This window comes from Bombus flavifrons, chromosome 8, assembly GCF_040668555.2.
Source record: "Bombus flavifrons isolate JBK064 chromosome 8, iyBomFlav1_principal, whole genome shotgun sequence".
In the NCBI taxonomy this organism is placed as follows: domain Eukaryota; kingdom Metazoa; phylum Arthropoda; class Insecta; order Hymenoptera; family Apidae; genus Bombus; species Bombus flavifrons.
This window is the reverse complement of record NC_138449.1, coordinates 6,979,632-6,991,958: the sequence shown is the minus strand read 5'-3', so window position 1 is coordinate 6,991,958 and position 12,327 is coordinate 6,979,632. Positions and strand designations below refer to the sequence as shown.

General features: G+C 31.5%; 1 protein-coding gene across 9 annotated transcripts in view; it reads right to left on the bottom strand.

Annotated features, from left to right (window-relative positions):
- The window catches only part of LOC138182565 (trace amine-associated receptor 9), a 101,486-nt gene that overhangs the window by 64,807 nt on the left and 24,352 nt on the right, over positions 1 to 12,327 (bottom strand). For 8 of the 9 annotated variants that reach the window (XM_069118556.1, XM_069118558.1, XM_069118560.1 and 5 more), the window contains 2 exons: positions 7,256 to 7,843; positions 5,422 to 5,547 (listed from right to left, as the gene is read on the bottom strand). In XM_069118556.1, coding sequence (XP_068974657.1) covers positions 5,422 to 5,547; positions 7,256 to 7,483 — 354 coding nt within the window. In that variant the 5' untranslated portion in view covers positions 7,484 to 7,843. The remainder of the gene's footprint in view (positions 1 to 5,421; positions 5,548 to 7,255; positions 7,844 to 12,327) is intronic. The other variant, XM_069118559.1, reaches the window with a different exon arrangement.

Genomic DNA, 12,327 nt, shown 5'->3' with positions numbered 1-12,327 from the left:
CGTTGTACTGAATTTATAATCGTTATTGAGTTATATCATGATTGAAATGATGAATGGCATTATTATATTGCATACCAATTATGGAATCATTTTTAAACGTTATATCTTATTACTAGTTATCTATAATCAAATTCGTGTCTACAACACTCTATTTCTTCAACGGGTTCTATTAATGAAATGTTTTATGATACACATGGTTATTATACGATTTGAATAATTTTGCAACTTTAATTAAAAAAACTAATCCTCGTGGACTGAATTAAGTGGACACTTTTTGGTCTCAAATAGAATCAAGTCGTTTGGTCCAATCAAATTTTGGTACATTTTGTTTTAAAAAGTTAAAAATTAATTCTATCCACTACTGTGCATATGTAAATAACTGTAACGGTAAGAATTAGCAATTCAATCATGCGAAATAAAGACTAATAAAAATATAATAATAAAATAATAACATAGCTAAACGCATGGATCTTCCCAATTTGAAAAAGTTTTATCATATAAAAGAAAAGTTTATCTGAATTTCATAGAAAAATATTCCTTCTATAGAAGAAGCTTATCTGAAAAAGTTTTTATTTTATAGGATATCAAAATACATCACTATACATTTTTAAGTTTTCAAGACCATTTCAGTATTTTAAAACATAAATTTTAGAAGCAAAAATACAGTAATATCTTATCGTTTGATCCGTATCATTTAAACAGACATTTAAAAAAAATTTAGAGAAAATATATTTTCTAGCATGGAATTTAAAACTTTCCGATAATTTACATGATAAGTTATCGTGGATATTAAACCAGATGTCCATCCTTAAATCATTATTTATTACTAATATTGATAATAATTAACGACCTAAGTCACGCTTATAGTTTACAAGTTTAGAATCGTTGTTAAATGCCAGATGTGTAAAATAGTTGACAGTAAAATGAAGGTTATATATTAAACCGGAAAATAATATAACCGAATGTCTGATTTTACCAGGATCTTAAACTTCTCAAGTATCGAAAATACGATGCAATAAATTTCACCGTTACATTACGTCAAGCAAAGTTAAAGTAGAGGAGGAAGAAAAAGGGGAAACGAAAGCAAGATTATGATCAGGAACTTCGATAACGTGTAACTACCAACTAGTGGAAGAAATACCGGAAAAGGCACCGACTGCAGGAAGCACAGCTGCAAATTCCTGACGGTGATAATTTCCTTAGCACGGTATGAACAGGCTGCTGACATTTCCCACCCATTTTTCTTCGATTTCCGCTAGGAAATTCCCTAAGACGTAGAGGTTGGTGTACCGCGGTGTAACGTAATAAAATAAAAAAGATATATACACAATAATTCGCACCACCTATTGAATATCGATTATCAATAAAACTAAAATATTACTGTAGTATAGGGGAAAACCCTAGGTAATTAAGAAAGTCTGCTTGACGATGGGTCATCCACGTCTATGGAATATGTGCATGCCGAGTATACAGTGTAATATGGATGAAAAACCCTAGGTAATTAAGAAGGTCTACTTGACGATTGAAGGTCTGTGGAACATGGGAGTGCCGGGTATACCGAAGCCATGGTATAATAGGTAGCCGTGAGACAGTTGAAAGGGAGAGTGTTGTCAGCATTGTCAAGGAGTATGGTCGGCGTGAAAAAGAGCCGTTATGACGAAAAGAATGAGTGATGAATGCTGATTGCGTGTACATAAGCTAACAGAGCATCATATTTGATTTTGTGTTGGCGTGAACGATATTGAAAAAAATCATACCGTTATCAAACCTATTAGCACTATATTTTCCCACATTACCATATAATTTGACACTATATAAACTCATATTATACATGTTTTTAATCCTAAATTCCCATAACAAAAGATAATCTATATTATATTCCACACATTTTTCTCAGTGAATAAAGATATTAGAGTTTTTACTAATAAGCTCGTAAAACCTCACAATTTCAAAAAATATAACAGCAGACGGATAAGAAATTTCATTTCACCCCCGTTAAAGTTTCGTAAAGTCAGCCCCGCCATTCTTTTTGTTGAGTCAGCGCGAACTGTGGTGAGCGCGATTCGAACGTTGCACGATCGATCGGTGACATATGAAAGAGCTTTCTCGCCGGCCGATATATCAATCGCTAATGTAAATTTGAATTTTTATATGTTCGATTCGGTCCTCAGAAAATTATTGCTAGTGAAATTTTTCCTCTCTTCCTCTCTTTTTGTCGTACATAGTTCACATGGGTAATTATCTTTTCGATCCTTCTCTTTTTGGGAGAATTTGCATATTATAAAAATTTAAAAAAAGAATAGAAAAGTTATTGGTTGGATAATATTTTTATAGCTAATACATTTAAATTCCAGAAGTATCATATGATTCTAAGTGAAGTTCAATGTAAAAATCACAACATAGTATCTGTATTTGTATTTCTTAAAAATTAAAGCGAGATAACAGTTTGTTACATTTACTGAAATTTCTTTAGGATATGTTTCTATAATCTTTTTAAGTACGAATCCTCCATGAAAATGTGTGATCTTCAGCTTAAGGCAATCCCCAAAAAGAGTTGACTCACGCTAAGCTGATGCATCATGTCTCGCACACGAAGCGTACTACTTTGTTCCAAGACCAATTTTTAGCAGATTTCCGGGGCATAAAAGTAGCTGTAAATTAAAGTTACTGGATTTTGTTCGCCGTAATTCTGTCTAATTCAGTCACTGTTCAAATAGAGCCGTAACTTTGACTCTTTTGAATTTCAGTTTAATTACCATCAGTTGTAAACGAAATATAACAATTCACCAAGAATTACACATATTATACCGTTAAATATAAGGTGATTTAGGACAATGTTTATTCGACAATAATTAACAATTTCAAAAACAGATTTGTTGTAAAATTAGCAGTAAAAGTAAATTTATTCTTCAAGTTTTTAAAATTTATTCTTTAAAATTCTCTAAAATTATACTTATTCCATGTTCCAAAAGTGGAATTACTGTTTTTTGCTACTCTAGAATTTATATAGCAGTTCCTTTTTCTGTTATTAATTTCCTGGCTTTTGTTAGACATACAATTTCTAATAGTATAACTTTATTACGTGTTCCTTGCTAATGGAATCCACGTAATAAATTTTGTTTCCTACTTTTTTCATTATCTTCCTATGTTGCTTTCGTCTTTAGATACTAAATACTGTTTTACTTGTTTTTGTCCTTGTCTGGTACATTTTTCTAGCTCGGTTTCATTCTTGTCTAATATATGTCTAGTATATATCTCGTCTCTATTCTCATAATCATATATCTTCTTCCGTCTCTATTTACCACGAAAAAATTTAAAAATTCACAAAATTATGGGATATTCGACGAGACAAAGAATTCTATATTTTCTATAGATGAACTATATTTATACAAAATTAAACAAAATTTTAATTTTCTGGATTCTTTAATTTCCCTTGTCGACCAAGGATCAATACATTCGAAAACTGAATGTGCTTTTTTAATTTAAAATCTATAAAGGAGAATGAAGTAATTCCGAGAATTTTTGGGCTAGTCCCAATAGCTACTGTGGGAAATTTCCTCTGGCTCTTAACAATTTGGCTCTTAATTCTTTAGACAATTAGTCTCTCGAGTAGCAGTGCATGGGCGCCTGCGAAGAACCTTCGAAACCTTCTAATTTACGGCACGTATATGTGCCCCAGCAACGAAAATAGTGGTTTCTTTAAAGTTTAAAGTTTCGAGACACGTACCAGTTTTTACCAATCACCAGATCCCTCGTGTTACAACATAAACTGTACTTGCAGCAAAAAATTTTTCGTTTGGGGCTTTGTTTTCGAGAAAATAGACTTTGAATTTTCGCTCGGTACGCGTGCGGTACGTTATAACGGATCTCACTGTAGATCGTTGTCTCGACGGAAAAATTGAAAAAAAAAAATTACAAAAATAAAATTTTTATTCTATATTTTCGACTTTTTTTTCGCGTAGAATCATCCCCTTTCTGCTTATACCACCAATTACCAACCACCCTGTATATAATATTGAAATAATAAAGAATTCGTGATATTCGTGTTGCTCGTAGCTTTTAGGCATGAATGAAGTAATACGCGTAAACATTGCGCATCATACTCCATATTCGTAACAGAAACTTCATAGAGTACTGTCCAACTTGAGCTCACTTGGAAAGCCCCTTCTACTTTGCTTGATGAGAGTATGTATTACATACTCTGCGCTAATGCAGAACTACTAGTTTGTTGTCTTGTGTTTACACACGAGGTAGACAAACCAGGAAATTGTATTATAACAAATCTGTCAATTTTCTTGAAATATCCGTATCTTACGTCTTACAGCAATAACAGATAAAGCAGAACGTAAAGGGGGACTTTTGTGAATTACGCTGTCATAGAAAAATGAAGTGAAGGACGTGAAAAACAGCACCATCAATATGCTTACGAATAAAATAGAATGTCACATACATGTAGCTTTGAAACTACGTATAAAGGGTAGCTAGAATCAAAGAAGTGCGAGTGACACTTTTCTGATACACAGGAAATTGAGTTTAAAATTCAGATGTGTTTTAAAAGTTCTAGGTAATATCGTTACGAAAATTGAATCACATTTCACATTTGTCTTTCAGTTTGAAAATTATTGAACGTAACAAATTTATTATATTTGTATTTCTTTGGCATTAACTTCCTTTTGAAATCAATTTTTTATTTTATGAAAAAAGACGCAAAGAAACATGAAATAACATATTTCAGATAAAAATAATTATTAAACATTTAAGTGCGTATGGAGTAACAACAATTTTAATCATCTGATTTATAGAAATCGATTATTTAGATCTATCGTATTAATATTTAATTCTACGCTACTCTCGTTTAATCATTTCTGTTTTTAACACGAAAGTATTAAACATGTAACTCACATCTTTTTATCTCTAAATGCTTCAGGTAAAGCGTATTATTTTAAATAAGACAAGGTTATGCTCATACATATTTCAATAAACTGTCAGAAGTAACAAATATGTTATTTTATATAAAACTATTGTTCCGCTAACGGTCAACAGCTTAATGGTCAAAATGCCTATAAAGCAATAAAGTAAATAACAAAACTGTTGATCCTGACCTGAACAAACTTTTTAAGCAATAAACATGAGCATTATAATAAGTGAAATTATTGTATTATTTTTACGTAACATTTTGCCTTATTCTATACATAACAAAGTATGACAAATTATAAAAATCAAAGAAGTGTGGGAGACTTTAAAAAATAATCTTGTTCTAAACGTATATTACTATTAGATAAATAAATATTTAACAAATTTTACCGCACAAATTCCACAATTATAATATATATAATACATATTATATGTATAATAATATTATATGTATATAAGAAACACGAGTAACAAACACATGCAGTTTATTATAAGCACGAATATTACCTGTATTTGACAGACGACTTCACCATATGGCCAACATCCGTAGACGGCTGGTAAGAAGCCGAATGGTGTAACCAGAAGACCAATAGCTAGGTCGTTGCTCGCCAAACTTGTAAGTAAGTACTTTGGCTGCAATAAAGTTGAAGAGAACCTGTTGATCGTTTAGATTACATTGTTGGGGTGTTATTCATTACGCAAATCAATTTTGAATGGACTTCATTGAATATCACCTCGTATCAATTGCTTCTATTTAATGTTACATTCTATACATTGTTAGTAAAAACTTCAACGGCACTTATTCGACAAGCTATTGATTTTTACTCCAATTACTTTGGAACTAGATCAGTATTAAAAATTCGTTCACATTTCTATAGTTTCATTCGTTTTTACTATTCTCTCATCACATTTCGGATAAATGATCGTAACACTTTTTGTTCGTTAAGAGTATACTTCAATGTCCTGCATGCGTTTCCAAGCGAGACCGAAAATGACCATTTCCTACCATCCTACTTTTCTCAGTTAGTGATTCATTGCGCGAATGCCCTACTACTGCTTGTCACTAATCATCGACTACCATTCGTTCTGTACCAACGGAACAACTGCATGGACATCCATAAAACAAACAAAAAAGATCTGGTTTTCAACACAGCCTAACAGACACATTCAAATTATGGAAAATTCTAACGTGCCCTGCAGTTGACCAGTACACCAGACAGAAGCGAAATAATGCTGTCATAAACGGCCCCTGGCTTGTGTGACATTTTTAACACACGACACGAATACACATATAGTATTTGTGATGGCATACGTAATAGTGAACAACTGGATGAATAGAAAGGAATCAGAAAACATAGATTTGACGAGCAAGTGCTTGAACAAATTCGAAAGGAAACGTATCAATTAATTTCGATCTATATTATTAAAATTCTTATGACAAATATAAATATTTGTGTCATAATGGAAGATGCTTCGTAAGTTTCGAAATGAATTCTACTTAAATAATATGTATCTTTGGTAACTATCGTATTGTCATAAATGAAAAAAAAAAAGATTCTTTGAGAAGATGGAACAGTAATTTTAAATTATTTTATGTCTATTATATACGCTATTTGCTATAAATATAGTTATATAGCATATATACTATATCAAATGGAGATATTTTGTTTTTATGAACGGCTATAAAGATACATGATATCATTTTATACGTGTTATTTCTTAAAAAGTATTAATTTCTAGAATTTTGATAATTTGGAAAAAATATTGATTAATTTAAAATAAATAATATTATATCTAACAGCAAGAGATTTTTCTGAGAGATGTTGTCGTATAATTTTTCAATAAACTTATTTCGTACTATCATTTTTAGCATTTCATATAATTTATACGTTCATTATACAATTTTAGCTTTCTTTCATTGCTCATTCCAAATTCATTCTACAGGCATTTTATTCACATACATCCAACTTAGGACTCTATTTATAGAGCATTCCTAAAAAATTGGTAAATTAGGAAACAAACAGTAGTACTATGAAAGGAACGTTTGAAAATTCGCTTCTATATAACACCATACGAAAGTATCTGTTACAAATACGATTAATTTCTATTGTAAGACTACTATCATAGATTTAAGATCTGATGGTATGCCGCTGGGAGTAGCCATCAACATGTTATTTAGCAATTAAGCTAGAAAAATTTACCAAATGTCCAGCTGGACAAATTGTAAAATACAAATTAAATAATAAAAAAAAAAAATGTAAGATCTTTACACATTTCTGTGTTATACACTCATACATACGATAAACTACTGATATAAAAAATTCGAAAGAAATGTACTCACCTGTGCGTGAATGTATTTGCTGTATCGTCTGCTGTTTATGACGCATATTACTAGCAGATTGGCACAAAGAATACCGAGACTGAGTGCAAGAATTAAAGCGGCGCGTAACAATTCCCCTGGGCCTGGTCCAGTCCAAGTGCCTTCGGATGTGTCCCTCCGCCAACAGCTGCTGTTGCTCAACGCAGGTGCGAGCAAGATCGTTTGCTTGTGCTCCATGTCTCTTTTCATTAACGTTTTTACTTTGAAAATTTCTATTTAATCTCCTAGCCCAGACGAGACATTCGCGTCTCGTGTGAGGCTGGGCTGGTAAACGCGTTTCCCGACAATGTTTCATCTCTGCCGCACTGCTGCCCCGGCTAGGCTCGCTTCCCGACTATTTAATAATATAACTATATTAACTTTCCTCATTGTCACGAATCAAATAACTTGTGTATCTCGGTAGATAAAAAACGTGTTTGACATCCACCTTTCCATTAATTTAAAATCACGAATCAATTCATATTCTTATTTCGGATTCTCGCTATAAAACTGTATTCTCAGGTGGCACATAATGCCAAGGCACGATTGATTAGATTACGATTAGGGTATCTGTAACATACAGAAACAAAGTTTAGTTAGCAATTTTGTCATTTATCGTTCATACATAATTATTAAGAAGCTTCGAGTTTTTATATTGGTCAATGTTTTTTATAGATACTAAATTAAATTTAACTAGATTAACTGAAGAAATAGAATTTAAACACAGTATATTTGTTTTATCCATTAACAGGTATAGCAAATTTGGATATTCTGTATATTTTAATATCAGCATTCTTTGTGTCTTGCATTCCCAAATTTCGCGCAAATGTATAAAAATCCATAGTTTATTTATTAAGCGTAATTATACAAGATAGTCCTAGGGAGTAACAGTCAAACATAGATAGAATTAAAGTTTGTTAATGAAATATTTATAATATGGCAAACAATACGATGTTTTAGCCTTCAATATCAGTCCCAATTTTGCGTCATTAAACTTTTATACATGAATAACTCTATAAGAAAAACATACATCAAACATGCGCTAATACGTGTGATATAAAGATTTGATTAATTCATTGAAATGAAGCAAAATTAAAATGAGCTTCATAGAAAAATTAATTCAATTTTTTACCGCTGTCAGTTTCGTATTATTAAGAGTGCTGAACATTTTGAAATATAATATTAGCAGCTATTAATTATATCGATTATAAACCTATTATTATATTATATAAATTATTATGTTACACATAAACTTGTTATTATTCCCTTCGTACTACATATTTTTATTATAACTTTTTAATAAACCTTCGAACGATCTATCTTGATATATAATATTTTGCTGTTAAATTCTGGAATACTCCCTATTATATAAGTTGCATTGCTGCTATGCAATGTAAACACTGCTTACATATCTCGAGTATTCATAGATTAAGTAAGATACTTGTTATGAATAAACTAAAAAAATTATTGCACAATTATTCACAATCACGAAAGACATAAACATAATTCTTTTTCTTTTTTCTGGTAAATTGAGACGTTTCCTTTTTTTTTTTTTTTTTGGTAAATTGGGACTAATACAGTTTGCTACAAATCCTTCTAATTATTAAGAGATTTTTCAATTTTTGTTTCAAATGATATTGCAAATGATATTTCAAACAGTGTTTCAGACGATGTTTCAAACGCATTCATGTTTCTGACATGCGGTTCTGGCGAAGTCAATCAATTTCATTCAGTCCAGCTTCACTAGGATCCCAGAAAGATTAAGGAAAGAAATACTAAACTAGAACACTCTATATAGTTATTTCTCTTCTGTCAGAAAATGTAATATCTGTCACAATCCTTGTACTGTCGTGTGCAAAATGAAGAATATTCTCTGTTCTCGGGAATTTAGTTCTATAACATTAAACAAATATATACTTGAATAGTTATACAGATAATATCGAACAGTTATTTCATGAAAAATTATATATTACACAACAACGAACGTTTATTCAGCATTTATTTAAGCTTTGACTTTTACTTGTATAAATAAATTGATATAATAGGAGGCTGAAAATATGTACATTTTCTTAGGAAAGAAAGTTAATATTTCATACTTCAAAAAAGAAAAAACTCTTAGAAAAGATATTAAGAAAAATATAAAGAATATAACTACATGTGGAACATTTCAGAACATATTACATTTAACAGAATTATTTAACAATGAAAATTGTTTCTAAACAAGGAATTGGATTACGTAGATAACTTTATGTATTATATAAAACATAATTATATTACATAGAATATTATAAATAACGTGGTTTTGTTAACTTTCGACTAGAACTAAAAAAAAAAAAAAAAATAACGAAATACGAATGTATTGGAATTTCGACTTTCGATGACGCAACAAAAATTGTTCGGACCATTTCGTCTTCTACCACTTCTTCGTTTCATGCGTTTCATCGATTTTAGTACCACTCTACAACCAATCTCAGAGAATAACATTTTTCCATACATACAATCCCCAATATTCACATACATTTTTACCGATTTTTCGCATTTTCTACCATAGCCAGCCCTACTCCAAACATTAACCAAGCCAAATTCAATTCCAAATGTGTTTATTCCTTCATCGTTTTCAAAAACTTAACATTTCGATAATCTTCGATCTTACTACAAATAAATATTTTCTCTTAATCACTGTTTTCATCGATTTTCGCATTCTAATTTCTAATTCCTAATTTTCTACTATTTCTTGGTAATCCAAATTAATTGTTACGCTTTACGTGAATTTACCATTAAGTGTCCTAATATTTATAAACGAAGGTATACACAATTATAAAGGATATTTTCTTATCTGGTTTTCTGAATCCTACTCATTGTGTATCTTACGTATTTCCTCCTGGTTCTAAAAGTTTCAGAACCTTTATTCAAATTTGCTTTTCCATGTTTAACGACCAACAATATTTTGTATGCTCTATTGTGCTCCACTCTCGTCGCACATCAGGTATGGCGCTATTATATTTAATAACCCAGGTAAAGTATGTATACGTATAATAGAACTGAAGACAATACAGTACAAACTTATCTACCTTATAATACGTAGGAATGTTTAATCTCTTTCTACTAACGATCGTAATACAAATGCATCTCTGACCGTAATCACGATACAACTTTAAAATTAATATAGATGCTTCGATTTTGAAATCGGCTGAAAATATACAATGACTCTTCTTATGACTCTAAAGATTCGTTTTTAAGAAAGTCATTTTTGGAAATGTACTAAATTCATATTCGTTCGAGTGATTAGTATGATCAAAGTTTATCAAAAGAGTCTGTTCGATCGTTCGCGGAGAGACGCGGTCGCGGTAGATCGCGCCAACAGGAGTCGTAAATTCTCGTTACGATACGATGATCGACGTCACGAATCAGTCGATTCCCTATTTTCGGTTAGGATAATAGAAATGGTTGAATTGATGATAACAGTGAGTTAATAAATTAAAATATACACTTTATTCCAACAACTTTGAAGATTTAAGTATTTACGCGTGGGGTGTTCTCAGGGAAGTGTAACTAATAAGTTAATATGATGACTGATCAATGAACGAAAAATCAGACAAGATAGTGACTGGTCGACAGATGAAAAACCAGAGAAGTTCAGTGACGATGCTGTCTCGGAGGAAAGCTATTGATGGATGTGTCATTGATGGCAATTTTACCTAGGAAAGTGAGGACAACGGTCATCGCTGCTAATTGGATAAGGAAAAGGTTGATGAGTAAATACGGGTACTTGCCGCCCCTAATCGCCCGTGAATGGGCAATAAATCTAAAGGGTACTTCAACTTAAAAGATACTTATTGGGTCTGAAAGATCTTAACTATGAAAATGCTAAGATTTATGGTGAGACCTTAAGACTATTGAGAATATGCAATAAAGATATTTAGACATCTAGCGGCCATCCTGCCCGAGGTATGGAGTCTGGTTTGTGTAGAGAGTCAGCGGACGTAACAGAGTCCTATAAAATCGATGAACACTACTGTATTAAATAGTATTAAATACTACCATATTTAATTACACTGAAAGCCATTAAAGATTTGAATAATTTAATGGCATAATAGTCTTCTATGATGCGATTAAATTTACCGTTTACACGGGATATTTTCCGACATCATTAAAAGTAAGGAACAAGTTGGATTTCGTGAGTTGCTTGGGAAGAGTAACATTTTCTAAAATTCTCTAATAATTTGTCATGAGAATGTTAACATTTCAATATTTCTTTGAATCTGTCTGGTGAAAGCCTGACTGTACAAATTCAACTGGAATACGTGGGTGACCACAATTCAGGAATAGGTTACGGTTATACCATAATGTACATTCAGTGCAATGAAAATACCACATATAATTCAGCAAATTTTATAGGAAATAATATGTGTATAGCAATGGAAAGAATTAGAAGGAATTATCCCCTTTCAGTACCTAATTTTTGATATAGGTACAACAAATCTAACCATCTCGATATTAACGTCCGTAATTAACTTCGCTTTCGTATTACAAATAAAGATAAACTAAAGACATTTCCAATTAATAAAAAAAGTGCAACTTCAAAAATAAAATAGCCATACTTTCTTTAATATCACCGTTGGACTGAGAGAATGTAGATATATTCAACATATTTCACAGAACTAATAATTTAACAGGAATACGATATAAGCAATATTAAAACAGACGTAATAATTCACTGGAACAGTAGAGAACAAAAGGAAATCGCTCATATATTAAATGAAATCACACAGCATCAAAGGTATTTTATACGGTCATAATAAAATTTCCTTTCAAACCATTATGAGAAAAACAAAAAGGAAGAAAACTGAAACCAGAAAGAAGAAATGTCCGGAGGCAAATCACGGCATAGGGTATAACGGCTCCCTTTTAATTATTGCGAAACCTACGGCTACTGAGATTCGTTCCGGCTCGTTAGTTACGTACGTCCTCGTTATTCAACTCTTGCTATCGATTTTTCTTCATTTGCGTTTTCTAAGTATTTCCGCCGATTCCGAATTCTTAACTTTCACATC